Source organism: Falco cherrug, chromosome 1, assembly GCF_023634085.1.
Source record: "Falco cherrug isolate bFalChe1 chromosome 1, bFalChe1.pri, whole genome shotgun sequence".
Lineage (NCBI taxonomy): Eukaryota > Metazoa > Chordata > Aves > Falconiformes > Falconidae > Falco > Falco cherrug.
Genome location: NC_073697.1, coordinates 24,918,401 through 24,946,316, shown reverse-complemented (window position 1 = coordinate 24,946,316; position 27,916 = coordinate 24,918,401). Strand labels below are relative to the sequence as shown.

The 27,916-nt window shown below is 46.3% G+C and overlaps 1 protein-coding gene across 10 annotated transcripts in view; it reads right to left on the bottom strand.

Moving 5' to 3' along the window:
• The window catches only part of SLC4A4 (solute carrier family 4 member 4), a 236,856-nt gene that overhangs the window by 75,318 nt on the left and 133,622 nt on the right, over positions 1–27,916 (bottom strand). For 5 of the 10 annotated variants that reach the window (XM_055700701.1, XM_055700702.1, XM_055700700.1 and 2 more), the window contains 4 exons: positions 19,733–19,868; positions 13,946–14,106; positions 10,641–10,820; positions 4,033–4,128 (listed from right to left, as the gene is read on the bottom strand). In XM_055700701.1, coding sequence (XP_055556676.1) covers positions 4,033–4,128; positions 10,641–10,820; positions 13,946–14,106; positions 19,733–19,868 — 573 coding nt within the window. The remainder of the gene's footprint in view (positions 1–4,032; positions 4,129–10,640; positions 10,821–13,945; positions 14,107–19,732; positions 19,869–27,916) is intronic. The other 5 variants (XM_014276827.3, XM_005435228.3, XM_027799759.2 and 2 more) reach the window with 3 other exon arrangements.

The following is a 27,916-nucleotide window of genomic DNA, read 5'->3' as shown; positions in this document are numbered from 1 at the left end:
GCGAAGAAAGAGATCTGGACTCCCAGCCTTGGGTTTTCTTTACAACATATTCGATGTATGTGGAGATAGGCTCTTGTGAGCCATTTGTGATCACAATATACTGGTTGTGTGTTCTTGCTACCTCCAGGAATGTCAACACAGCAAAAGCCAAGCACAATTAGATAAATTAGTGATTATAAAAGGGGCATCCCCAGCTTTTCCTCTTCCTGCTGTTATTGCGGGCCAGATTTAAGACCCCACCTATCTCTAAAAAGTTTTTACAAATACATTTACTCATAGAGTGAGAAATGCTGCCTGGAAGACTGGTTTAAGCTGCACGTATTAGTAACCATTCTCCTAATTAATTACTAGCAAGCCAGACTAAGAAACACCTGCAAATTTTGATTCAATGTTTGTTATGAATCTGTCAGTAGGACATAAACACATCAACAAAACAGGAAAAAAGTGATCAGACTTGCTCATGTATGTTGTACCTGTCGCATGGTATAGACATTACTTTGTTCATAACACCTTCTGTGATATGAATATTTAATAAGTATTTCTATTTGGTAAAAAGGAAAGCTGGAGAAAAAAAAACCAAAACCCAAAATAAACCCAGGTTGTTGTAATCCTGAAGCCCATTACTGAAACCCAGGGCTCCTTTTTCTTGTATGGTGCAATTAATTATCTTTTAAAGGTTGCACAGACACTGCCAATTCTGGGACATCTTTGACAAGTGTATGACACACCCATAAATTAAAGACTGAGGCTCGATCCAGAGATACACATGGCTGCTTTGCAGCTCTTGAGTTGGTCATATCAAGTAAAGAATAGAGAAGCACTTTCTTTCAAATGCAAAGCCTGTTCACGATGACAATTAGTGTCATGCAGCTCAGGGAGTCCATGCAAAGTCTCTATCAGCTTCCACCACCTGAGCGCTACCAACTGTGAGAAATTAAACAAGAAAGTCTTTGGCAGATTTAAACAGATCTGGAGAAGTTCAAAGACTGCAGAGACGGGAAAACCGGCAGGCTGCTCTCTGAGCTGGGTATGCCACCCTGACCATGGCCAGCTAGTGGCTTTGGGAGAGCTGTTGTTCTGCTGTGGACCATGGGACACTGTCACACAGATTGATCTCCTCTTGTTCAAGCCTCATCATGACACCTCCAAGTCCTGGCACAGCTAATGGCTCCAATTGAGAAGGAACTAAGTATGACTTCGAAAAAGCTTTGAGGAAGGGCAGAAAATACTAATGATTTTACTTGCTACAGTTGTTCAATGCTTCTTCAATGCCTTCTATTCAGAAGAGCTGCACTATGTAGCTGTGGAGAAAGGCATCTGCTGAAGGTACCCCCTTCATTTTCTGCAGACTGCTTTGGTGGTCTCCCATATCTCTGGGTTCAGTTTTGGAGTAAATAGACTAAAATCAGGGCCCACAGCTTTCACAGCTGGTGTTTTCCCAAATTACAACATCTTTTTCCTTTGTTTACTAGATCTCCAAGGCTGTATGTTTCTTAGGAGGTAATTACCCTTCTCTTTCTAGGGGAAGCAGCTAATGACTGCATCGCTTCTTCCTAGCAGCCTCTTTCTCCCAACACAATCAGCACAACCACATCAAACTCACAACAGCTCTTCTCAAGGCATCCCATATTTATTCCAGGCCTGGAGAGCCCCGTGTGCCAAAACATTTGTCTGCCTTTTCCAGTTTCTACCCTTGACTTCATAAACACCACACTTCCCCACACACCTGCCCTTGACTATACGCTAAAACCACCACAGCCACAGCAGCACTCCAAGGCTGAACAAGGACAAGTGCGTGGAGCCTAGAAGGGAGGGACATCAGACAAAACCCTGTATGACAAGAAGCATGAACCTCCGGACAGAAGGCTCTCAGGACACTCCTTCTGTCACAGTTAAAGCACTTTGGATGAGGCATGTCCCCTCCTGCCCAGGAAGGAAGACCTGACCCTGGGAAGCATGCAAGCCACCCCCGTGCTCATTTCTGAGCATTATTCCACAAAAAGCTGTGAGCATGTCAGTCATAGCTCCAGCTTCTTGGCACAATGCACAGACCTTATTCACTCCTTTTTCCATCATCAGACTGGCCTTGCATTCAGAGATCTGAGTACCAAAACTTTACAAAGTACTTTTTGTTCTTCACAGGTAGAAAGCATCTCATAACGCCAATTTAAACAGGGCTCTCACAGACTAAGATGATTCCTATCTCCATCTCCTTGCAAGAAACTGTACACTTAAAGCTGACAGCCAAAACCTCTTGAACACACAGCATGACTACTCTCCCCTGAAGTCTGGTGTCTGTACGTATCATCTTTTGAAGATGCCCTAACAAGGTCCTCAAGTTCAGACTAGTCCCACTCAGTACTGACTCGGACGATCTCTAGAACACCAACTGGAAACCACAAGCTTCATCTTTTACCAGCTTTGCTGACCTAAGCAACTTGACAGTATCCCAGTCCATGTTTAGAAGTTTTCCCCTAATCCCTGAACTTATCCTGACTGCCAAGCAAAGTCACTCACAGAAAAACACTGCTAGAAGTGCAAGATGCAACATGTGCAACGTTGGCTCAAAAGCCATTTGGTTTTGTGGGTACTGCAGCCCAAATCTCTACACCCTAAACCTCTTCCGATACAGGTTCCTAACGGCTGTCCACCGTTGAAGTCCCAAAGCCAGGAAGGACACGTCCAATATTCTTGGGTTTTGTGTTTGTCTAACAAGCCTGCTCATAAGAGCAACCCTCTGGAGCAGACTCAGCCATCTGGGGGTTACAGTGACACAAGGCCACCTCAGTCTCTGGGGTGAGCCTAGCAATACTGCTTCAGAACCAGAGACCTGGGGGGCTGGGGAGAGAAAAAACCCAACCTTAAAAATCTGGGAGTCCTCAGCTGAGCAGCTTCTCTGAATCACGAGGAAATAATGGAGCAGAAGTAAGCAACAAGCCTCTCAGCCCACAGGCTCTCTGAGCCCTGAGCAAACTAGGGGAGTAAAAAGTTTCTGCTGCCGAGACCTCAGCCAAGACTTTGGCACGTGATGTTCACCCTTACACAGTTTGCAAACCGAGGATAATTCCCTGATTCAGGCCTAATTGAACAGGCTTCCCGGGGAAGTGGTGGCATCACCATCCCTGGAGGTGTTTAAAAAATGCCCAAGTGTGGTGCTTGGGGACATGGTTTAGTGGTGGGCTGGGCAGTGCTGGGTTAGCAGTTGGACTTGATGATCATAAAGGTCTTTTCCAACCTAAACGATTCGGTGACTAATCTACATGACTGTCTCTCTGGCAAAGGTGATGCAAGCCTCTCCTTGGCTGTGCTCAGCCAAGTACCGGTGCAAGAAGTAAGGTGGGCAATCCAAACCCCTCCCAGCACCCTACTAAAAGGCTCAATAGTCATCTTTCACCGGGAATATCCTGAAATTCAGATTCCTGTAGATTGCTATGGCCCTAAAGAACACCTCTGTGCTGTTAGTGCAGTAATCAGACATCAGTGTAGTAAACATGTAGATGTCACGTGTAGTAGTTGCCATCAGATGAGTGATGTTTTACAAAGGATAATCAGAGAGAAGCGAGGCCTGAGAAAAGTCCATCACCAAGAGAGAAAGCTGACAGGACATGCTAGCTGTGTTTTTTTATTTAATTTATAAAGAAATTAAAATATTTAAGCTCGTTACATTTATAATACTGCATTGGTGGCAAAATTCATGAAGTGCTTTTCAGAGTCAAAGGATGCTTCAATAGGTGGAAGAAATGTCACTCGGTGGCTTTGCAGGGAGCCCACCGCCTGACGGGGAGTGCAGGCTGACCTACCTGTTTCATCCCAGATGACAAAAAAGAAGCAAAACAGAGTGAAAGAGAGCAGCAGGAGGGGACAGTGGGGATAACATGGACAGCCAGAGCAGCAGCCGTTCCGCAAGGAACGCACCTGCAACCTTCCCACTGTTAACGCAGCAGCAAGCGTTAGGAGACCCGCTTGGTGCGAGTTCCCCTTCCTCTGCCTCTGGCCGCCGCCCGCCCGCCCACATCCCTGCCCGGGACTTACTGAGCCATCCCACGCTGGGGCTGCGCTGCACTCGGATTTCATCATCCAACGTGCGGGTTGCTAGACAGGGCACGGAGCTCTCGAGTGGGCTGCGTGCTTGTGTGGCGCAAGCAGGAGACAGTAGCAGCAGCAAAGAGGAGGAAAAGAGCAAAGTTGAAAAGTCAAAGAAAGAAAAAAACAACAAAATGCAAGAAAGAAACGCTCACACAATTGCACAAGCAAGCCAGGTAGGAGACAGAGCGTTGGAACAGTCGCCGTTACACACAAGTGCATCTCTACAGAGTTTAGTGACCAGAGTGGTAAGCCCACTCAGGTGGAGCATGATACCTCCTCCATAGCTCCACTTTTCAGCATTCAGTTGGCAGATCTGGAGCCAATCTTCCCCTCCTGGTGTCTCAAATTCAGGCACCTTCGAAGCGGTTTTCAAGCACCTAAGGCAGCTGCAGCGTTAATCATGCTGAGCGGTCCCAAGCTGCGGTGTGGGCAGTAAGAACAGCAGACACACAGTGCTTTTGAAATAAAAAAACCAGGTCACGTCCCTGTAGGAGCCCACTCTGAGCACCCTGACCATGCATGTACCATGCACAGCAATTTGGGCTTGGAAGCACGTACCTCAGTCTGCAATGCTTCAAATAATGCAAACAGCTAAACACATTGGTGGTGTTTTTACCAAGTATTCCTTGGAAAAATATCTCATTTCAGACTTAAACATCTTTCCTCCTGTGCTGGTATTACTCAGCTGATGCCATCATTCAACTCTCTAAAGGGACTGGGGATGCAGCTTGGATGAAAAATGCTGAACTGAATAAAGCTGAACTCTTAACATAGAATAAAAACTTTAGAGGAGGGAAGTTTTCATCTGCTAGCCTTCCTTCTCTCAGCACATCAGCCAACGCGTTGCAGACAGCCAAGGTGTTGGGGCAACTCAAATGTTTCCCAACAACACTGTCAGCACAGCAAAAACAAATACTGTTCATGAGGTGTTTGGGCAGCACAGCCACCACCTGCCTGGTGATGGGGAGCATGCCATTACTTACGGTGGTTAAACACTCACACTTCAAACACATCACGGTTTTCTACAGCCTCTGCCAGCTTGGTTTTAGTATGATTCGACCACTTCTCTTCAACGCTTTCGCCACAGGCTCTCACAGGCGTTAAATTATACAAAACGCTGGCAGGCAGGAAGCTTTTAAACAAAAACATCAACAGGGCACAGCAAATGTCACCCCCAAAGCACCGGTGAACACTGAGCAGGCAGTCCTCAGGCACCTGCATAAGGAACGGTGGCCGCGGTTCCCGTTTTATACAGTGGCAACCCCACGGCAGACCTGCGTTACCACCCGAAGGTGTGCCAGCTGGGCAAGGGCTGCCGGAGAGCTGCTAGCGCATACGTTATTTAGTGCAGGGCTTCACGGCAAGTGTGGTACCCTGTGCCAGGAAAGGACACAAAGAACTCTTAGAAAGCTGGTCAACAAACCAAGGTGAGCAAAAAACCAAAAAAAACCCCAAACCTGTCAAAAAACCCTGCAGGAGTTCCAATTGAAATGTAAAAGCGAAATGTCCTTGCTGAACACTTTGAACAGCTCAACCTTCTACAAATAAAAGAAACAAAAGGGGCAGTGCCTTTGTAAGGTAACTTCGAGTAATTACTCAGTGCAGCTTTGCCTGTTCAGCTTTTTGATAATCATCTTTTTTCCCACTGAACAGACAGCAAAGGAGTGCTTTAATTGTTCCTCCTCCATCCGATGTCATGTAAGGAACTACCGTCTTTTGCCCATCTGGCTTTCCCAAGAGCAAAAAGGTTTCTGAGAAATCATTCTCCCACAAGCATGATCCAAATATCAATCTTTATGATGTGGTGATGAATAAAAGTAATTCAGCGCACACCTTAGCCACTCAAAAGTTGCATGTTTCTGCCCGTCTGCTGGCTACTGAGTCTTAGCTGCAAAAAGAGCGGTGAAATGGAAGAAGGGGTTGGGGGATGACGTGCTACCGGGGACCACAGAGCCACAGAGCCATCCCTGCCGAGGTCTGCGAGGGCAGAAGGAGCAGCTGGAGACACTCCAGGATCAGCCCCAGCAGCGGCAGGGCAGGAGGTAAAGCACCGTTTCTGAATTTCATAAAAAACACAGAGGGCTCAGTCGCCTCAGAAGGTGGAAGTAAGAACACGGAATATAGCCACAGTCCGGGGTGCTTTGCAGAGAAATCCCCAGCAACACACAACGAATTGAAAATGCACTCACATTCACAGTCAAGGTCCTAGCGACTTCTGCTTGTTTACCTTTTTTCCTGCTTTACGCATGAAGAATATCTTGAGACACATTCAGAATTTTTAATTATGATTAAATGTAATACCAGAACAGAAGTTGATACAAGCTTATCATGAAGCTACTGAGAAAGGCATAGAAAATTTTAGAGACCCTAAGACCTAGTTACCTAAGTGCTCCAAAATAAGTGAGACACAGGCACCTCAGTATCTCCGAGAACCACGGCCCAGGGGATATTTCCAGATTTCAGAACTAACAAATACCTTTGAAGAAATTTGTCATTATGTAATATGGGGTTTAAGCCTAACTGTCCTGGGGGGTAAAAAAAAAAAAAAAAAAAAAAAAAAAAAAAAGGAAAATCATGGGCAGAATCCATGCTAATGATAATGACATTACGCTAAAGTCCTGCCAAAATAAATGTTTTTTAAAGTAATTTAATACGATTAGGCACCTATCAAAATTGTAGGTTCCAAATCAGTTGTGATTGCCCAGCAAGAACCAGTAAGTTGCATAATATTTTTTACACACAACCTGCAGCAGGGTCTGGTTCAGCTTCAGCAGAGACGGTCTCGTTAACAACCCTTAATGAATGCACAATAACTGTGCTCATTACACGAGCAGGGTGCTTTGTAATTTACATCAGTGCCTTTTATGGGTAAACTGGAGAAGTTCCCCCATGCAACACCGGCAGTAAATGTCAGTTGAGCAGAAAGCCAAGCTGCTTCCCAGCTGCATCAGCCTGTAAGGTTCTTGTGCGGAGGGGCGGAGTAAGCCACGCGCAGAGGGGCTGCCGGCCATTCCCATCAACCTGGGGGCAGCATGAATATTGGATGGAAGTTTCACTGACGCCGAAATGAAAGGTAGACACTGAACAGAAATACCTACCTGGAAAGAAACTCTAGGGAAGTTTATGAGTGCTTGGGGGCTGGTGGCACTTTCATTACTGTCATTAACCATGTTGAGAGACAGCTGCACTCCTGCTGGCTTCATTAAATTTTTATCTGTCTAAAGGACAAATTCTGCCTTCAGAAGCACAGGAAAGGCACTCATTGAATTCCAAGGAGCATGGTATAACTCAATCAAATACATTCTGGAGTTACCTTTTCAGTAAAGTGTAAATAATAAATAATACAACAACTTTTCATGAAGTATTTCCCTTTGCATCTAAGTCTCTCCTTCCTTTAAATCTCAAAGCACTTGAAGTGTCACGGAACATAATGCATTATATATTCTCGTAACACAAAAACATCCCAGGTGGGGAAACAGAGGCAAAACAACATGAAAGGAGTGGCTGAAGGTCAGCCAGTGGGCTGCACAGAGTCGGGAAAGCATTTCCTGAGACTCAGTCCAAATGAGACAGGACCTGCGCACCGCCTCCAAATAAGAAAGGAATGAAGTCACCCAGGGTCCGAGTAAAGGATGCCCTTAGCCATGAAAAACAAGCAGGGCCCTGAGTGGGAACGGAGATGAACGCCCTTTGTCAGCATCAGCCTTCCCAGAATAAGCACGCTATTATTTTCTCTTTAAGCAGCCCTGCAAGCCCAGCGCTGCACAGCGAAGAGACAGGGCTCACCGTCCGAGGTAGCGTTAAACAATACACTCAGCGTGTGTACTATAGTTAAGATACAGTTAAATAATAATAACTATAAATAATAATAGCTATACCATCCAAGGTATAGTTAAATAACGCACCGAGCATGTGTATTAGAGGAGTTGAGGTACAGTTAAATAATAACAACTATAAATAATAATAGCTATACGGTCCAACATATGGTTAAATAATACACTGAGCAGGATTTACCTTCAAACCCCTTAAGTAAGTTTTAATTTGTCTTTAAAACCCTGAGGTTTTGATGGCTCCTCAAGGAATGACTTGAACTGCAGAAAGGAAGAATTTGACATTCACCAGCTGCTGGAAAAAAGAGGCGGCTGTTACAAGCATATGGTGCAGGGGAAAAAAGGTGCAAACCAGAGGTGGAAGGTGGTGTACACTGCTAACAGAACCCGTTTTAACCCCTTCGGTTATGACCCTTGCTGTGTCCAAAAGGAGGGACTAACCATAGCAATGCCCTACAGTCAGCCCTGAAGGTTTCTTTATATTTCTGCGCCTTAGGAACTCACCAGGACAGGTACTCAGAACAAAACACTAAACTTGGTGAATTGTTCGGCTGTAAGGTAGGACAAAAGCCTGGCGCTGCCCAGAGACAGCGGCACTCCCCGCAGGCAGGAGCCCAGCCGCTCGCCTCCCAGGCGGTAGGAGCGTGGTTAGCTCTGCCTGGGGAGCCCAGCCTGGCACGCCTCTCTGTGTGACCAGGACCCTCGGTGTCACAGCGCCTACCTGCAGGAAGGGGGGGTTGGGGCTGAAGCCCAGAACTAAGGGCATCCCCTACACCGCGCACAAGGCGACCGAAGCACCCAAGCAACACGTGCTGGAGACGTGTCCGTCTTCGGTTTTGCCTCCCATACAGCGTGGCTACGGTTCAGGATCCTTCTCCTCAAAGCAAACCTGCTCACCTTTTCAAAGCTCCAGAAAGCGCAGTAGTCACGGAGGTGGTAACTGGTACCTACAGACACCACTGCAGACAGTGCTTATGCATTTCACCTGCAACAGCCGTTGCCTTCTTTTAACAGAAAGCAGACACCTCCCATACAAACCAGCGGGAAGGACACAATGTAAAGCCCCAGGGAGCATCATTTCTTAATCCCAACTGAAAACAACCACATGCTGGGTGCCCAGTCCCGACATGACTGAGGCATGCTCCAGGGGCCTGAAGTGCCTGGCTGATATAAGGGCAAAAATCCTGCCGATTTTATGCCAGAAGTTAACGGGCAAAGAGCAGGGGGGCTTGAGGAGTACCAGTTTAGCTAGAGTTCCTGAACACCGCCTCTCTGGGATCCGACCCTCCTCAGGCACTCCTACACGTGTACGTTACCCAATGTGCAAGGCATCAGCTCAAGGCTTGTGGGAATTCACAGAACAAAAGCAAAGCTTGGTGATGCCCAGAAGGTCCCTTCCCCTCCCTGCAGCGTGCTCTGGAAGAGGCTCCCGTTTTCAGCACATATTGCCCGTCTCAGCTGGCCACACTGAGCTCCTTCCCCACAACAGGAATTTCTTTACAGTGCTCTCCGAAGCACAGTCCCTCTCTTTGCTCCACTGGACTCCTGCAGGGATATTCACCAAAAAGCTGCACACCCAGGACGTCCCCTTGATTCACGTTACTGCGCCTCTGTGTTATTCACTTAGTCACTGCGTTATCAAGGCACTTGTATGGGACAAGATGCATCATCAAGAGCAATAAATATTCTTCACATGCACACGCACACACACCCCTGCTGCAAAATCAAAGGATGATTAAAAAGTAGGAATTATTAATAAAGTATGATAATAGGTTAGGGAGGAATGTTAGGGTGAGTTTTGGAAGCAGAACACAGAAAGCTAAGAGGCCTTAAATGTAGCAAGAAGGAAATAATTTCTTTGCTTGCTTTCATTTCTGGGTGAAACTTCTGAAATTTTTAAACGGCAACTTTTAGACAAATTTCCAGATGGCAACAGGAGGCAGCTTGACAGAACTCCAAGAGATGACAATAGGCTGAAAACTTCCCTTCTTTGATTACCACTAGTAAGACGACTGCAAACACCTATGTACGGGTAAGTACAGAGACATTGCCAAGGCCTCTATAGCTGTCTGCACCCAGGCGCACACGCACACGGATAGACACCACTACGAGCACGGCACTAGCTACGTCACCACTTTCAGAGACAGATCCACGACATACACCACAAAACAATCTTAGGATGAATAAAGCAAGATGAAAATCAGCTTTACCCACACTGGACACTGATTGTATGGCAATAAAATGCAAGCTAGATGTTACTATCACGTAAATTTTGACTAGGAGTGCCATCGACACCATCTGTTACAGAAATCGAACGCGCATGAAAGCTTCGTCTCTGCCCAAGCATTTCAGATGATTGGCCTTTTAGGTTCAGGCACGGTTGGATTTTTTTGGCAAATCTCCTTCCTACCGTCGTTCCTGCATCCCCTCCCACACGCAGGCTGCAAGAGCATTTCTCTGCTCTCCCCTGCGCCTCCTGCAGCCTGCCACCTGCCTGCCACCTCCCCTCCTCTCCCACTCAGTCCAGTGAAGATACGGTTAGAGCGACGTGCCACGGCCAAAGCAGCCTCCAGAGCCCACCGCTGACATGTCATCAGCGTGGGTCTCGCTACGCTAATTGTGGGTTAGAAAAGCATCGTCAAGGCAACGCAGTTAGTTTTTGGCGGGCAGGTTGGGTGGGTTGCTTTAGAAGGGAAGGCTATAGCCAGTTAGCCTCTGCATTACCATTATCGGGGTTGGTAAACATCCTACTTGCACTGGAGACGGTCTTTCCAATGTCAGCCAGGGAGCGCAGGTTGGACTTCTTGGTCTGGTGCCGGTGCTTCCTGAGCAGCGTGTAGGTGACTTTGTCCTTCAGGTCTGATTTCAAAAGCCCCGTCTCGATCTGATTGTCAACGATCATTTCTGTCGCACGCAAGGGTGAGGGAGAGGAGAGGACCATTAATCACAAGGCACAAAAATCAACTGCACTGAGGGAGAGCGGGGTATAAGGATCGTTTTCACCCTATCTTTTTGAAGGCTTTCCTTCCCCACCTCAAAATCACCACTACATTTCGCCATTTTACTTTTGATGGGCATCTCTTATAGACATTTCTTTTGAAATGGGACATAAGCGTTTCCATCCAGCAAAAAAACATCAGCCACCGACACATACCTATTGTAACGAGGCTCCCTTCTGTTATTTTCACACAGGCTGCTGAGACTATTTCAAATCACCTACAGATGCAAGCCATCTACCAGGGTAAGATGGTTCTCAGTTCAGAAAGGGAATCTGCTCTGACCCTGTATTTTTGTGAAGAAGCTACAACTACTTTGCGAGTTCCAGTATGCTCCCAAAAATAACACAGTAAAACTTCTATCGGATCCAACACGGCCCGAGTTCACCCCACAGGCTCCCAGTAAAACCTAATCTAATGATATGAAAAAGTCCTGGAGATGAGCAACTAATTAAATCACTCACTCTCCAGACTGAAGTAAAATGACGGCAACTACAAAAGGCAGAACTTGCTCCAATTGTCACAGGACGTATTATGTGGCTTTGCCTTTATCTGAATCAGCAGGAAAAAAGGCTCCCATCCCACTGCAAAGGCTGCTCACTTTCCATCAATCCTCTCCTTCCTGCTCCCCTGTCTCAGAGGAGAAGGGACGGGGGAGTAGCCAGATTTATTAAGAATCTCTATTGTGCATTAAATCTCCCATTAAGTTGTTCCCTTGATTACTTCAGTTAACATGCTGTCCCCCGGGGGGAAGTGGCAGCTCATATTTGTCTAGTGGTAACTTTTATTTGTGCTAATAATAAAAGTTATGGGAAAGGGGAGGCAGAACATGCATCACATTTGCTAACTCGGTGAGTCAGAAAGTCGTCCTCTATATGCTGCCCAAGAATTAATGCCTCTTCACATCACAGGGGAAAAAAGCCTAGTTCTTCCACCCAACTCAGAAAAGGACCATTATATGCACGTAGGTGCAGTTACACTAAACATTTGGCAAAAGGTTTATTTTTCTACAGCGCCGTTTTCCTGCAAGCTTTTGCTCCTCCTATTTTTTTAGTGATTTTTGGAATACTTCCTTCAGTCTGTCTTCATCAAGTTCATCCTTCTCTGCAAGTGTTTCTTCCCTTCCATGTTTCTGATACAACACAAATCAACAGAGAGCCTTCTGAGCTCTTCCTTCCCGTGTGTCATTAACAGACATCCACCAAGTGACCATCACTAAATAACTCTGGAAACCAAGTCTGCAGGCTTTTTGGGCACCCCCATCTATCTGATTAAGGACCTAGACCAGCAAAACCACCCCACTCAGGCCAGTGCTGCAGCAACGGCAGCCACCGATTTGTAATTTAAACTTCCAGGAGTCAGATGTAATTTGGGTGTTGAAGAAGAACATTGAAGGTGACATCTCAAAATTACTTCAAAAAGAAATTTAATGTTCGAGGGTTAAAGTTTTGGACCACTGACATCAGCTGCTATCTTCTGAAGCATGTTCAGCTTCGGCATAAAACTTCAGAGGTTTTTGTTTGTTGGGTTTAGTTTTGTTTTTAAACTTTGCAAAGTTGTGCATTTGGATACACAGACACAAAAATAAAGGAAAATAAATGCCAAAAAAAATGCACCTGCAAAACAAAGTTCGAAACTCTGCAGAGAACATCAGAGGCAGCTTTCGTAATTCCAAGTATTACAAACTAGTGCAACACCTGATATTTAACAGTTTCATGGCAGGACAGTTTTGAGCCTGCTTCCTCCTAAGATTATAATTCAAAGCACTGGGTTTTGTGGGGGGTTTATTCCATTTTGCTCTTCTATGCCGCTTCACATCGTGGCTTCCAAACTCAGTGGTTTTGCTTAACTGTACCTCCACTGGACGGCTCACTTTTAAGATTTATTTTTGCCGATCTTCTCACACATCATCGGGAACACGGTATAGTTCTTGGCAACGTCACCAAGCATCACCCCAAGCCACGGCTACTTTGGCTGCAAAGATCCTGCCATCCTGCTCAGAAGAGTGAAGTACCAGCTAATGCTGCGCCTGCTCTTCGCCCTTCCTTGCTGCAGGGGAGCACCCCATCCTACAGAGAGCCTCACTCACCTTCAGCAGCCACCCTGGGACCCCATCCAGAAGTAGTCTGTGGTCTGACTGCATGGCCAAAAACCTGCAGCCCTTCTGCCCAACGTGGTACCTGCTGGGTCCTGAGGGAGGTGGCCTTCTACAGCTTACGTTTCTGAGAGCCAACACAAAGTCAGTGTGTACTATTCCTTGCACACACAGTGATATCTCGGGATATAACTGAGGACATCTCCTTTGGGATCCAAATGATTCGATACAATCACCAAAAAGCTCAGGAAGGACCTAGAGCACCAGTCCTGTGAGGAGCGGCTGAGGGAGCTGGAGGGGTTCAGCCTGGAGAGGAGGGGGCTCAGGGACCTTATCACTCTCTACAACTACCTAAGAGGGGGGTGTAGGCAGGGGGGTCGGTCTCTGCTCCCACATAACAGGTGACAGGACAAGAGGAAACAGCCTCAAGCCACGCCAGGGAAGGTTTAGATTGGATATTAGGAAAAACTTATTCAACGGAAGGGTGGTCAAGCATGGGAACAGGCTGCCCAGGGAGGTGGTGGAGTCACTGTCCGTGGTGGAGTCACTGTCCCTGGGGATGTTTAAAAACATGTACATGCGGTGCTTAGGGACATGGTTACTGAACCACGGTGGGCTTGGCAGAGCTGCATTAATGGTTGGACCTGATGATCTTAAAGGTCTTCTCTAACCTAAATGATTCTATGGCCAATTATCACTGAAGCTGACTTTTTTACTCTTCTTCCTGAATTGAGAAGAACTCTTTTCTCTTATCTGTTGTCCTTCTCCACACACTTTCTATTTTCCCCTGTTATTCCTTGGAGGATTTCTTTCTTTATTTTCCTCTTTTCTTGAAAAAGCAGTGCTTTCTCATTAAAACCATCCATGAAACCATCATCAGGGTTAATAAACATTGATAGGGAAGAGTTGATGGAAAGAGCCAAGGAAGCTTCACTTACCCACCACCTGTGGGAGAGAAGAGGCCTCCATATCCAGCATTATTGAGCCTTTCTCTATACATGTCCTTAGCTCGAACAAGCTGTGCAGGGACAAGGTGGCCACGTGAGGTTTGCTCCATCGCTCCCCACCTTGTTCTACCTTCTCCTCAAACTTGATCCACCTACAAGAGGGCAGAGCAAGGAGATCATGTTAAAGCTGTCGGCTCCTTGCAGACACACATCTCTGAAAGAAGCGGGGCAGCTGAACCATCGTGGCATACCAACAATTTCCAGTACACGCATTTTCCCACACATCTCTGAGGCCACAAACCCATGACCAAGTTGCAAAGGCTTAAAGAATTGGTGTGTGTCAGCTGAGCAGCCATAACGCTCTGCCTGCTTGTAAACCATTGCACATTTTCAGGTAAAACATTTTATCTTTAACAGCTTTCATCAAGACTTAAATTAACACCCTTTAGCTGATGTTTGCTCCAGGCCAAGAGTACATAGGCGGCTTCAGCAGCTGAGCTGAGACCCGGGGGTTCCCTCCCCAGTTGGCACACCCAGTCCTTAACCCAACATCGTGTCAAACCCACCACAACAAGTTGGCCACCGCTTCGCCAAACCAACGAGGAGAAAGTGAAGGGAACTTGACTCACACTTGAATCATCTCAAGGGAGAAGGGGTGAGCACCACAGCTCCACAAAAAGTAGCTGGGGAGGGGGTGTTTTAAAAAAAATAATCAGCATTTCCGCAAATAAAGTTGGAAAAAACTTCTTTTTCTGGAAAAAAAAAACCAAAACACCTTGGTTTTGAGTATTCAAATCTGGACAATAAAATCTGAAAATTGGCCACTGCCAAAACTCAGTAGCATCAAACAATACTGTCCCATACCCACAGGCAGGCGTGAGGCAATGGGGGGCAGAGAGGAGCATGCCCCAGGCAAAAATCGGGCGATGCTCTTGGCAGAACAAGTGAGCCACCAAAGGACAAGCCACAGGTTAAGGGGCTCTCTCTTTCCCTCTGCTCTCTGGCTGCTGTTTAATGATTTAACAAAGCAGGTCTGAAAAAGCCAGAAAGCTCACCTGTAGTGGAAGATTAGAGCAAAGGTCAAATCCCGTTCTGTGCAAAAGACTCTTTACACCCCTAAACCCACTTCCTAACAGCAGGCGAGCGGGAGGTTTCACCTTTCCCTGCCCCCCAACCCACCCCCCCCGGCCGTGACCCTGCCCTTGTTGCGCTGCCCCCAGCCAGGGCTCTGCTCGGGGGGGCAGCCCGGGGCTCCTGCTGCGGGGCTCACCGGGGGGTTCACCCAGCCCTGCCTTGGCTGCACCGGGAAGAGGCAGGCGCCCTATGCATCCCTCACTGCAAAGCAGAAGTGCTTTTTAAATCCTGTCTTGAGATACTGTTTTAATATATGAGGAAAATGAAAATTCCAGTGACTAATATAAGGGGATTATTAAGACAAAACCCACACACGTCCAGGTAAGGAAGCTCATAAATTGGTTCAAAAGAATATTACTAACAGTAAGCGAAATTATATTTAATCCTGAAAAATGTATTACTTGAGGATTAATCAATTACGCTTTTCAATTGCAATAATCTCTTTTTGAGACTCTTTTTTTTTTAAAGCCGCTTTTTAACTCCAGCTAAAAAAATGATTTAGATCTCAAATTAATAAGGTTCTATTAAGTTCACAAATTCTAGCTATTTCCTAGGACACCCGAGGGACTTGGGCAGCTGCAAATTTCTGAGTTTCAGAGCTGTGTGTTACATGGGACGGAGATGCGGTTCACCCCGCAGTAGCATAAAGGCTGCAAGTTACGAAGCATTTGCCTTTTCTGTGAAAGTGTATTATTCACGACTACTGATATTTGCTTTCTGTTTTCTTTTCACACTATAATCCACGATCGAAGCCAAATAAAACAAATATTAACTTGCAAACCCATTTGAGCTACCACCTGCTCTGTTCAGTGTGGTCCCTACAACAACTCTTCTCCTAGGGAGTGGGCAAGCCCACGCACTTCCAGGGGAATTCATGGAGAGCAAGGTGCCTCCCAAGCCCCTGAAGACCCTTGGTCCCCAAGCCCCCCCAAGCTCTGGTGTACACCATCCCCTCCGCAAACCAATGCGAGCGGTTAGTTAAGCAAAGCGGCCCACATGGCTGTCCATAGGGGAAACCAATGCCTTGCTCTTCATAGTTTGGGTTTTTTAATATCTGCTTCTGCGGAACGGCTCGCTCACTGCTAGGCAGGGAAAAAAGTGCTGGACTTTCAGGGTGGAGGAGAGAGGGCAAAAGAGAGCCAGGGGGGTTAGTGCTTCTTGTTGCCTGAATATAGAACTGTCCAGCTCTCCACAGAGCTTCCCGCGCACTGAAAGCGATGCTGCCTGCAGCAACGTACTGTTTCAGGGCAGGAGATTATCTCCACTGTTATTCCAGAAAACAAACAATCAAATTACCTTCCTCATTCCCATCCCGTTCCATTCTTGACATCTACATATTCCTGTCTGCCAGCTGGACTTCACTTGCAACAGCTAGTAAACATTGCCGCGACCACATCAGAGCAGCAGCAAGGTATGACATAAAACACCCCTGTTCTGTTACGCCTCTTGGGCACTGGGAATTACGTTGACGGCTCTCCTGGCACTGGGAACCTCTGCTTTCAGGTACCTACCAGCACCACTGGCTCCAAAGGGTTGGGACTGGCAAGGAGGACCTGCCACCAGCGCACTTGGGTGCCTCCAGAATAACACCCTGTGCTTCCAGCGCGGCTGGCCACCGGCGGCGCAGGCAGTGTGCGCGCACTGCAAGGGCAGCTAGGATCTCTGCTCAGCCAGATGCAGGAGCCATCTTTTTTCTATATATTATTCTTTTCAGAGCTTCGAAAAGGATCGTGTAAAAGGTGTGCTAATATTATAATGCATGAAAGGGTGAAGGATATAAATGTGCTGCCTGACAGAGCCTTATATAATAAAAAAAGAAACAATGATAGAAGATTAAAAAAACACCTACCCACCATCCCACAGTTCTTTCATTCCTTTTCTCTGTAGTCTCATGATCTTTCTACCATCTCCCTGCCTTGTGGAATGACCACCACCACACTACGGTGGACACATCTTAGTCCCCAAATCCTGAACCTCAAAGTAAGAGTGCTGGCCTCCAGCTGCTTCAGGTCTTTTTCCTAATTTTCCCTGTAACCTGTAACTGCCACCAAAATGCCAACATCCACATGTCAGTGGAAGAACTTCTCCCTTCTGCACCAAATGGATTATGAGCACCAACACAACGAACAAGAAGCACCCACCTGGTGACTCAAACCTTCAGGCTACCTTTTAACAGCAATAAACCTTCCCTTTTACTGCTCTCTTTCTAACACATTTACAGGGCTTTGCTGTAAAACCCCGGAGTACATTAAGGATGTTTTTCCAAAATGGCCCTTTTTGGTGAACTGTGGCCCAACACCGCGATGGGCTACACAGGCAATAGCACCCTGCAAAGGGGTACAATGCCCTCAAGCCCTGGTGCTTACCTACCTTCAGAAATGTCACCGCGTGCCAGGTGACTACAATAGCCCCCTTTATACTGGGGTTGCAATGCAGCTGAACTTACACGAATCAAGAACCAGGACAGGCAACTAAAGGTCCCCTCTGGAGACATCTTTGCATCAGTAGCCATGAGGTTCTTGCTGGAAGTTTTCCATGATGTGTACCAATTTATTTTTCTATTGACCAGAACAGCTCTGGAAAGGACAGTATCATTTGCTAAACTTTCTTTCCTGACAGCTTCCATGCTCTTTCAAGTCTTAGACCAAAGGGCTGTGGCAAGCTGCATGGCCGGCAGCCCCTCTGCCTGCCAAAGCATGGAGCGAGCCAGCTCCAGCTGGGATGTCCCATAGCAGGAGCTGCTCAGTAGCTGACTGACAGATTTGTTATGCAAGATAAAGTCGTTTCAGAACAAAACTGAAAAATCCTGAGCAATCATACACTATGCAAGATCACTACCAACAAAATAGCACGCGAGTCAGGAGGCGGGGCCGAGTTCAGGAATTACACAGTGTCTCAACAGGATGCTTAAAGCATGTAATGTATATATCTAAATATATCTAAAATTTACATGGAGCATCATATATACAGCTCCGTCTAGCACATCTTCCAAAGACATTTGAAAACACATAAAACCAGAAATCATTTGGCAGAGGAGAAGAAAACTTCTCTTCTCTACAGCTAGCTGACAGCAGGAGGAGTGCAGGCACATCCCACTAGAAGGTGCTCTGAATGTGAATAGTTGAGGGCTCCTGACCCATGTCCCTCAAGAAATGGCCGTGCTTTGTGATTCGCCACACCAGGCAAGGGGCACCTTTCTTCTAACGGCTGAAATTTGCAGATTTAAGGAAAATGGCGCTTCCCAATATTCATACTAGAAAGGAGGGACCCAAGAGATAAGTATGCTCAATAAGAAATGCCACTCTAAGGTCTGAATCATGAAAAAGCTTCAACTAACTGTCATTAAAACACCCTCCCAAAGACCTGTGCATGGACAGAGGAAAGCATAATTAGCTGTAAAAAGCAGAGGCGGGCAGTGCAGATGACTAAATGCAAGCACTGAAATAACGGTCAGAGGGATGAAAAGCAATAAAGGGAGAAAAGGATGACCAAGTAAGAAGTTAAAGAGTAAAAGGTGTAAAGTCTTTAAATAGGTTCTCCAAGCGACCGAGAAATAAAAATAAAGGTAAGGGGGTAAAAGGGGTAGGTGGTGGAGCGGTTCATTAAATTGCAGCTAAAGAAGATTAAGGTAACCGAACAACATGGGCTAACTACGAACACAGTAGGTGCCCTTGTAGAGGGGAAGGTGGAGAAAGAGCTTAGCCCAGCCACAATAAAGGAAAATGAAAAGCCTCAAGTTAATGAGGGGGATTGGGAATAGGGAAAGTAGAGCCCCGGACTGCCCTTTGGCTGGGTAAGCATCTCTTTCTAGTGGGATGCTTCAGCCCTTCCCAGCAACCAGACTGCAATTAGGGGTTTACCTTTTAAAGCAAAACCAAGAAAAATATTTTTACTGTATTAAAAAATCAAAACTTTATAAGGCTAGAGGCTAAAGAGCAGCCTTTAGATCACAAATCCAATCCAATGTTCTTTTTTGGTGGTGTTCAGATATGAACTGTACGTAACTTGTGTCAACCAGATCAAAAAAAGACACCAGTTTTTTGGCATCGTTTTTTGACCAAACCAACAGCAGCATCAAAGAAACAGGCAGAGAACCCAACCAAGAAACTCAGAGCAGGCAACCCCAACCAGCAGCCAACACACACCTTGGATAACTTTGTCAAAGAAAAAAACTTCGGGGGTTTTTTGCCTGTAAAAAAGGAATTTCATCAGTAACTGGCTGGGAGAGGGGGACAGCCAAGATTTCCCAACTTGTGGTGTGCGGTGGGTTCAGGCTCAAACCTACCTTTGGGCAACAGAAGTAGTTTTGACACACATGCTCTATTCAGGCACCGATTTCTAACAACTCTGGCCAAGACATTGTCATTCTTTGCAAAGCACTAACAAGCCCACTGGTCTGTTGGCTCTCTGTAGGCAAATTATTCAAATAAATCTGGCACTCTATGTTTTTTCTAGGTTTTGGTTTAAGGGAAGATTTCAACAAACCCTCAAATTCTCTCATTTATCAGAGAAAGGTAATTTCAACCATACAGGCAACTGTACCTGTAGCACAGATATTATCCCGGTTGAATGTTAAAAAGTGGTTTCCCATGGGGGTCCTGTGCAGCTGCCTTTCCCTTTTGGGGTAAAGGAAATCCAACCCACCTTGCGGTCTCCTTCCATTCCATCTCTTGTCCATCAATGGCCAGAAGTTCGTCCAGCTCCGTGAAGAGCTGCGGGGGTGCTGGGCTGTCATCTTCCTCTCCAAGGATGAAGCGGATGCGTTCAGCAGCGGGGGAGACTGCAGAGGTGAAAATACTGCGGTTAACAGCCTGAGAGATGACCAGAGACGTGCGGCTCCTCTCCTTCCCCTTCTCCCCAAAGCCATTCAGCTGCTTCTCCGGGCTGCCTTTTCCATTTGACATCCTAGTGGCCGCAGACAGAGGGGCGTGAGCAAGGGTACGTCTATCTCCCTCTCTCCCCTTCCTTGCCTTTCTTCTTAAAAGTTCAAGCTGGGAGTAAAGTTCAGGAAAACTTGCCTCTTCCTACAGTCTTTAACTGTGTTACAGCAATTTGCAGCCCTTGTAAAAAAAAAAAAAAAAAAGCGCTATCGAGCTCAAAACCAATACACTCTATGGTGCGTGCCCAAGGACCTTTCGTACTCTGATCCACTGAGATCCTTCACCCCCTTTTTTATATGACATAAAACCAGTTCCAGCCAAACTGTTATGGGGCTGGCTGGGACAGCATCCCATAGCTAGCGTTCTCCCTGGCACGAGGTTCGGGCTCCCATTGGCCTGCAGGGCAGGCTGTAACCTCCCCAGACCTACCACTGGAAAACACAGGAATATTTAACAGAAAGGTTTTCCCATCTATACATGAATAATGCGACCCAATGTGTTTAGTCAGGCACCAATGCACTAGAAAAAAAAAACCAACTGTTCCCACTAGGAAAAGACTGCCCATTTAGGTAAAAGAAACTGGGTTCAACACACGCTCCTTTGACAGTGCAAGCAAAGTTCATTTGCATTATTAGCTCAAGAAAAATTAGCAGAAACCCCTTCCTGCCTCAGAAATGCACATGCTTCCGAATTAAAACCCAAGAACACCGCTGTCCACATCCCAAGACCTAAGGGCATCTCCCAAAGGCAACTGGAGCTCATGCCACAAAAGTCACCTTGCTGGAGGACTTCTTGGGTGCTACCATTTTTTTCTGATCATATTACCTTAAAATGAAGGTGTGGTCATGCGAAATTTTAAGACAGACATCCTTTCTGCTGAATGTTTATTAGCATTAGAGTTAAACAGCAGACTATGAACTTTGAACGGTTCTGCTAAAAACTCCTCTCTTTTCAAAAGATCAGCTGTCTGTCTGTTGCAAAATAATTAATTACACCAGGTGTCCAATCACCATTGATTTTTCCAGGGTAAACAAAGTCTCAATTCATAATGTGAAAAAAAGAACCAGTAAGAAGTATGCCCTTCCCTCCCCCCCCCCCCCCTTTTTTTTAAGAAACTTTCATAGCTTTTTTCTGAAATTATTCAGCAAAGGTTGATGCGAATTCATTTCTTCATCAGTTAGGGCGATGATGCTTTCATAACGTAACCCAGGTTTCTTTTCTATTGGAAGTTTATTTGCAGTCACAAATTCCCTGAAAATTCCCTGGGCATCCCAGCACACTGCCCTGCGCTGGCTCCGCAGCTCACGTCGGAGGGATAATGCACGGAGCCGCGCTCCTGGAAACCCCCGCGGCTCTCACACCAGGGTGGTATCGACAGTACAGGTCACTGGGCACCCCAGCACCTGCCAGTCTTTTGGCTTTACATGTTTATAGAGGAGCCACACATCCCTTCTTTAACACCCCAGCCCAGCACCTGAGAAGGCAACCTCTGAAAGGGTCTTCAGGGTTCTGCACGTCCTGCTAAATGGGCTGGGAAGTGATTTCTCCCTTCAGCGGGAGCAGGGACATTTACATGCTCCTCCTTTCTCCCATCACAAAGTCCTCAGCAGCACTGCCTTTCCATCACAGAAACACAATCCCAGTAAGAAAGACCATAAAAGCCCTGACCAACCCTTAGTACGGAGCGTAACAGCCGGCCTCTCCGGCTGCCAGCTAGGTGTATCGGCCTCTTTTCCAACATCACCGTCATGTCTGTAACCCAACGGAGGCACCCCAAACCAGTGCTGGTCTACACCTGCTTCCAAAAATCCCCATCTACTCTCCCCCATCATTTCCACCTCCCTGAGAAGTGGTCCCTACCACTCTTCTCCATAAATCTGCATAGCACAGCCCTTACCAATCCCCAACACAACTCACTAACCCCGCATGCATCCCCTTCCCACCTGGTGACTACAGGTGAGTGCCTATGACCCCTCCCTTCCCAGGCTCAGCATTTCAAGGGGACTGTGCCGCAGTCCTGGTTACTGCAACCACGACTCTCCCCATGCCTGTGCTGCAGCAGCCTTCCCGCACAGACCGACTGTTCTGCATCTCTGCTGCTACCTCCCAAAAGCCGCACGTCGCCCATCGTGCAGTAACATTCCCAGACTGGCTACACGAGGGCTTTCCCACATGTCCTTCCTTTGAGAAAACCCATCACTTCCCACAAAAACTAAAGGTTTTTATTTTATATGCTCCTAACAGGAGAGAAAAATATTGCTGGGCTGAATTTGCAGGCATTTAGTTATAGAAAAATACACATTAACCCTCTCGGTAATTAGTGCTTTTCTATAACCACTAGTTCCTCCAGAATTTATCTTTTTTGCTCAGATACATTTCTCAGAATCTCTGAGAGCACAATGAGCATTTGATTATTTGACTTGGATCCAACGGATGCACTTTGCAGAACAGTTCCAAAGTACATCTGCAAACATACAACCTTATGCAGGAAAATTGTCCTTGCAATTAGAAAAGCAATTTGGACTCAAAATCTGCATCTAAAACAGGTTTAAATCCAACATTAGTATACATAATTACACCTCTCCTATTCTAAAAAGGCAATTAGGCACAACACTCAAGCCCATCTTTAGACTCAGCCCCAGTCAACTGCTGGTGCCAGAAGCTCATGCTGAAACCAACATGCACAAGCAGCAGGAGGGAAGGTTCAACTTCTCGCACATGCTCCAGGGCAGAGATTTCCCGCTAGGTGTACGTAGGGAAAAAAATACCTATTCTAATTGAGGCTAAAGATTCAGTGAATGAAGGCCTTTAAACACAGAGAATTAAAAGATGATGCCTGGCCAAAAGAACAGAAAACAGCTTGTTGTGTGAGCCTGCAGAGTCCCATGAGCTACTTTCTCCTCTTCCCTCGATCAGTTCGAACCCAGATGAAAACCACCACTATCGAGTGGCTGCCGCTCTCCTGCTGTTCAGCGGTTCCACAGCACTGGAAAGGGCCTGGGGAATTTCAGCTGGACAACTGCAGCTCATGGCTGATGCTGTCTGAACTCTGCTGTTGTCCTTCAGATGAAGAGCAAGACCTGCTGGCAGAGCACCCCTAACACGCACCTTCCACCGCCTTCCCCTCCATCTGCACTAAGGACTCTCAATATATTTTTCTATTCCAAACAGAATTTAAATATCACAGCTGGAAAAGCAGTAAAATAGATCTACATCCTATGGCTTCCAAAAGCAACGTGGAGCACAGCAAGCGGTTGGTGCAAGAAGTGCTGCAGAGCTCCTAGAGCTGCTGAAGGCATCGGTTGCGGCCGATGGGAAAATTATCTCTTTCAGTCATTTTGACGTGGTTTTATTGCATGGAAGTGTTACCCTGACAGTCAATCCTGTAACATGGTAATTCCACAATTACCCACAACATTTTTGCTCGCTGAACCGCATCGTGAGAGTAACTACAGAAACACTCCCACCAAACCTGGATGTGCATCATACGTCCCGGTCCCCCCCACTTCTTTCTTTTCTTCTTTCCTTTGTTTTTGCAAATTTCCTATTAGTCGCATTTAGCACAGATGATAAGGTTCAAAATCCAGTTAAGGCATTTGCTGGGTCACAAGTCTCCCATTGCTTGCTTTACCCCACGTTCTTTATTGCAATTTTGTAGGTTAATGGGCCGTTTATGGGTTGTTTATGTGCTCTCTTTAGCAAGGAGAACATATTTTCATCTTAATCTCCGGTGCGAACACTGTGTGCTCAGCGCGGGGCGGACAGCTGAGTATCAGGCTTAAGGACTGGAGAGTAATTAACCTGGGGGGTGAACTCTGCAGGCCTCCCCCTGCCCAACCTTTGAGCACCAGCCCAGCCAGCCTGCCCCAGCCTTGACCATCACCTTTGCTTCTACCTAATTCGTCCAGTTTAGGAGCTGCTGGAACCAGCACCAGTAACAACAGGATCAGCTGCCACCACCGCTGTTGTTTTAATATTGTTTTCCTCACTATCTCGTTCAAGAAACAATCTGACGATCAGCAGACATATGTAGCAGAGAAAATGCTAATCCACAGATTTAGATGGCTAGGGGTGTATTTTTCCCCTGAAGGGGAGAGGAATTAAGGTATTAAATGTAAATGGTGAAATGCTCCAATACAACCCTTAAACAGAGATATTGCCATCCGTAAATGACACGTCTTACCTCCCCCTTTTTCCCTTTCCTGTTCTCATGTTCAGCCACAAGCGGTCCATGAGGCAGCTTATAAAATACATCACTTGCAGAAGAGGACGAACACATCAGCAGTTTCTCCTAGTTCAGTTCAGGCCAATTACAAGTACAATTTATACCCTCGGGTTCCCAAAGGCAAAACCAATCTCCATCAACAGAGAGAAATCTCAGGGAGCTCAGAAACAGAGACACGTTCTAGCACGACAACCTCGCATCAGCCAGAGCCGAACCTCCCAGCCCGACGTCAGCCCCACTCCCGCAGCCACTGGCTCCACTGGGGAGCCCTCCTTCGCTGCCCGGAGCGATGGAGCCGGCACAGCACCCACGGTGCTCCCTGCCACGCATGGAAACACCACCAGGCTCCACGGTACTGGCCAGTATCCTGAAGTCACCTCCCGCTTCGGTGCCAAGGTACAAGCGTCTCGCTTGTTGTGGCTGGAAGATGGTTATAGTGTGGCTTTCCAGGTGTACAATGCTCCGGGGTGGCGGGCTCTTTTGTGTTGATGTACAAGTAAAAACAGTCTCTTCAATCAACCAGCATGGTTTTCCTCCTGCTTTTTCTGTTTGATGTTACTAGAGATGCTTCTAAATACCCTTGGGACCTGCACCTCAGTTGACCACTTCCTCCATTCGAGGCCAAAGAGACCATCTCTCATAAAGTTCTCCCTTTCTCTGAAGTACATCAGCAGCTACAAAAAAACCCAAAAGACCTGTAAATCCTTCCTCAAAGCCTGTGGTAACATTATCGAGGAAGGCTATTTGTCAAACGTGCTTTCCAAATACACTTATTAAAATAGGACATGATTATACTCCCATTAATTTCTGGGGTTGCCCTCACTCAACCAAACTCAGTTCAGATCCATCTGAAGTCAGTGAGCCAGTTAAGTGAAACACCTGTGCAGACACTTTTATCAGATTTAAAGTAGTTTTCTCCCTAGTTTAGCTGACTTCGCTTCCAAAACGAATCCATTACCCAAAACAATTTTAATTGTGTGTTGATGTCAAGACCTTAGGCAGTTTAATCATTTCCCTTATGGTTTATGCCTTTGATCAATTGCTATTCATTCTCCTGGCTGTTCTTGCATAGACAAGCCCCAGAGTCTGAGTGTTTTTAGATGCAATTCAATGCACTATCTAGGGGCAAGTTTCTACTAAGGATAACAGATGACAAACCCCCCTGCTTCCATCAGCACTGCCAATGAGACCAGCAAAAATAGTTTTACTATCGTAACCCCCCTGACAGCAACAACCCCTTCCCTACCCTAGGCTTCACGCCTTGCAGACCACAAGTGATGGAACACAAGTACAGAGCTCTGCAGGCTACAGGCAGAGCAAAACTGCTCCTCAGGACAGCAGACTAGGGGAAAAAAAAATACTGCAACTCACTTTAATTTTCATACTCCTTTGGAACAACTTCCAGCTGCAGGGCAGACTGTGGACGCTTACTATCTGCCCTTGGTCCCCTTTCACAACAGGGGTGTCATCAGAAGCAGCAGTAACCTGGACCGGTGCTGATTGCACATCGCTGATAAGACCAGAATTCACACTATCTTGACTTCGCAGTGAGATTCTTGCTTTGCATCTACCTGGCTCAATTTATATAGGCAAGAGCTAGTGCAGCTACTCAGTTAGGCAAAAATTGCAGAGGAAAGCTTCTGAATCGAGACCAGGCTAAGATCTGACATTGAAAACATGACCGGAGGCTTAAGAGTACCTCTAAAAGCAAGCAAGGAAGCCTTTTATGGCTCACAGTTTTACCAGCTTCCTTGAAAGACTGACATAAACGGAATCACGCCCCAAACCAGGAGTCACTCAAAATTGTCTTGGACATCTTTAACAGTTCGTGTACAGCATCTGACACACTGAGCCAAGGCCACAGGGTAAGGCAAGGGATGCTCTCTCAGTTTACTAGCGATACTGTTCAGCGTTTCTGGAGCGCTGCTCCCGTCACAGAGTGGCACATAGGTTCCCTGTGCTATTCTTGCACCTCTGCGGGTTAAGAACTGTTATTCCCATTATGGAATGGGAAAGGGCCAAGTCAGGTAATACCCGTTTCTGCAGAACCACCCAGGTGCAAACTGATTTCCTGGTTCCCCCAGTGCTCTCTCCGGCAAAAGCATCCTTGAGCGCCACTGAAGAAGTCAAGCGCATGAAGACTGACGCATGACGCCAGCTTCACAGGAATGCTTGCACCCGAAAACCTCACTCGGCGACTGCCTGCCAAGCCTTTCCCAGGCTCTCACAGAACCCACCTCTACATCACCAACCCTCCAGCTAATCACTCTAAGCAAGCGTGAGAATGGCTTTTTTTTGTCTTTTTTTTTTTTTTTCTTATTTTGTTTCTTCTAGAAGAGAATGATTACTTTTTGACCCTGCACTCGGTGCTGGCTGGTTGTAAGGCAGATTAGACCTGTCCCACAGGCAGAACTTGGCAGGCTGCAGGGAACACTCACCACGCCACCCAGTTCCCACCCGGGACCATTCCTTTCACAACTATGGGGTGCAAAAATGGAGAATGCTATTCAAGCTGCTTGATCCATCTCGAAGCAAATATCCCCCATCCCTGGATCGTGACCCTTTCCAGCACATAATGAATAGCATTGACCGCCTTTCGAATAATCCATTTTTTGCCGGACTATTGTACTGCATGATTGTACACGTTCTACTGTAAGCTCCTCTGCAGCATGTGGCATATATTAAGTCTTTGATCTGCAAAAAATCTTCAGTATTAGACAAATGCTTACTAATAACATATTCTCTCAAGTGCCAGAAGAATGGCAGCTTTTATGTAACAATTTGCTGAGCATTCTCAGCTCACTTTGTCTTCAGCGCTGTTCAGGTCACGTACAAAAGTTTTGTCTACAGATATTTTACTGAAACTTTCCCTGGAAATACAGGGACAGAAAAAGGACCCTTCTTCCAAAAATATCTCGAATCGACTCATTTATGGCAGACAGCTCAGGTGGATAAGGTGTGCAAGGTGGACCATCATTCTGGCAACCTTTTAAACAAAAGCAGCAGCACCTAATGAAAAAGTCAGTCAGCCTTAACATAAAAGGCACTGCCTATAAAAGAAGACAGACTGCTAATTCCAACCGCACAGTGTGATAGAGAGACCATCGCATTCAAAGTCTAATTATCAACCCTCCCCAACATTGTTCTGCTCGAGAGAGACTGTCAATAAGAGTCTTCCAAAATTGCCTGTTTTTTTTCTGCTGCAGACAGTAACAATAATATCTATATAACACCCCAGGAGCAGCAGCAGCTGCCTATTCCAAACGAAATGCATTATTGATAGCCTCCCACAGACACACGATTAGCGAGTTGAGGCAGACTGAATATTTCATATATTAACAGCGCGAGTCTCTGCCTGCTCAAATCAATGCAAGGTTCCACTGATTTCTGTCACTTTTTTTTCTTTTCCTGGATTCACCAAGTGCCATTTTTAATTACATCAAAGGCAGTGATGCCTCAGACCCTTATCTTTACTAACCAATCAGCCCATGCTGCTGTACCATAGCTCATGCCCCATAACAAACCATACTGCTTATAAGCTGTGGCGCAATATAAAACACATAACAAGCAATTCATTAGAAAATACGGATAACAACAGTATTTTCTGACTAGTCCTGGAGGTCAGCCGTCTTACTTCAAGTTGTGTGAAACTGCTACAGCAGCACATTTTTAAGGAGCTATTACTGAGCAGTTGCCAAAAAGCCTTTAATAAAGAGAGAGCTG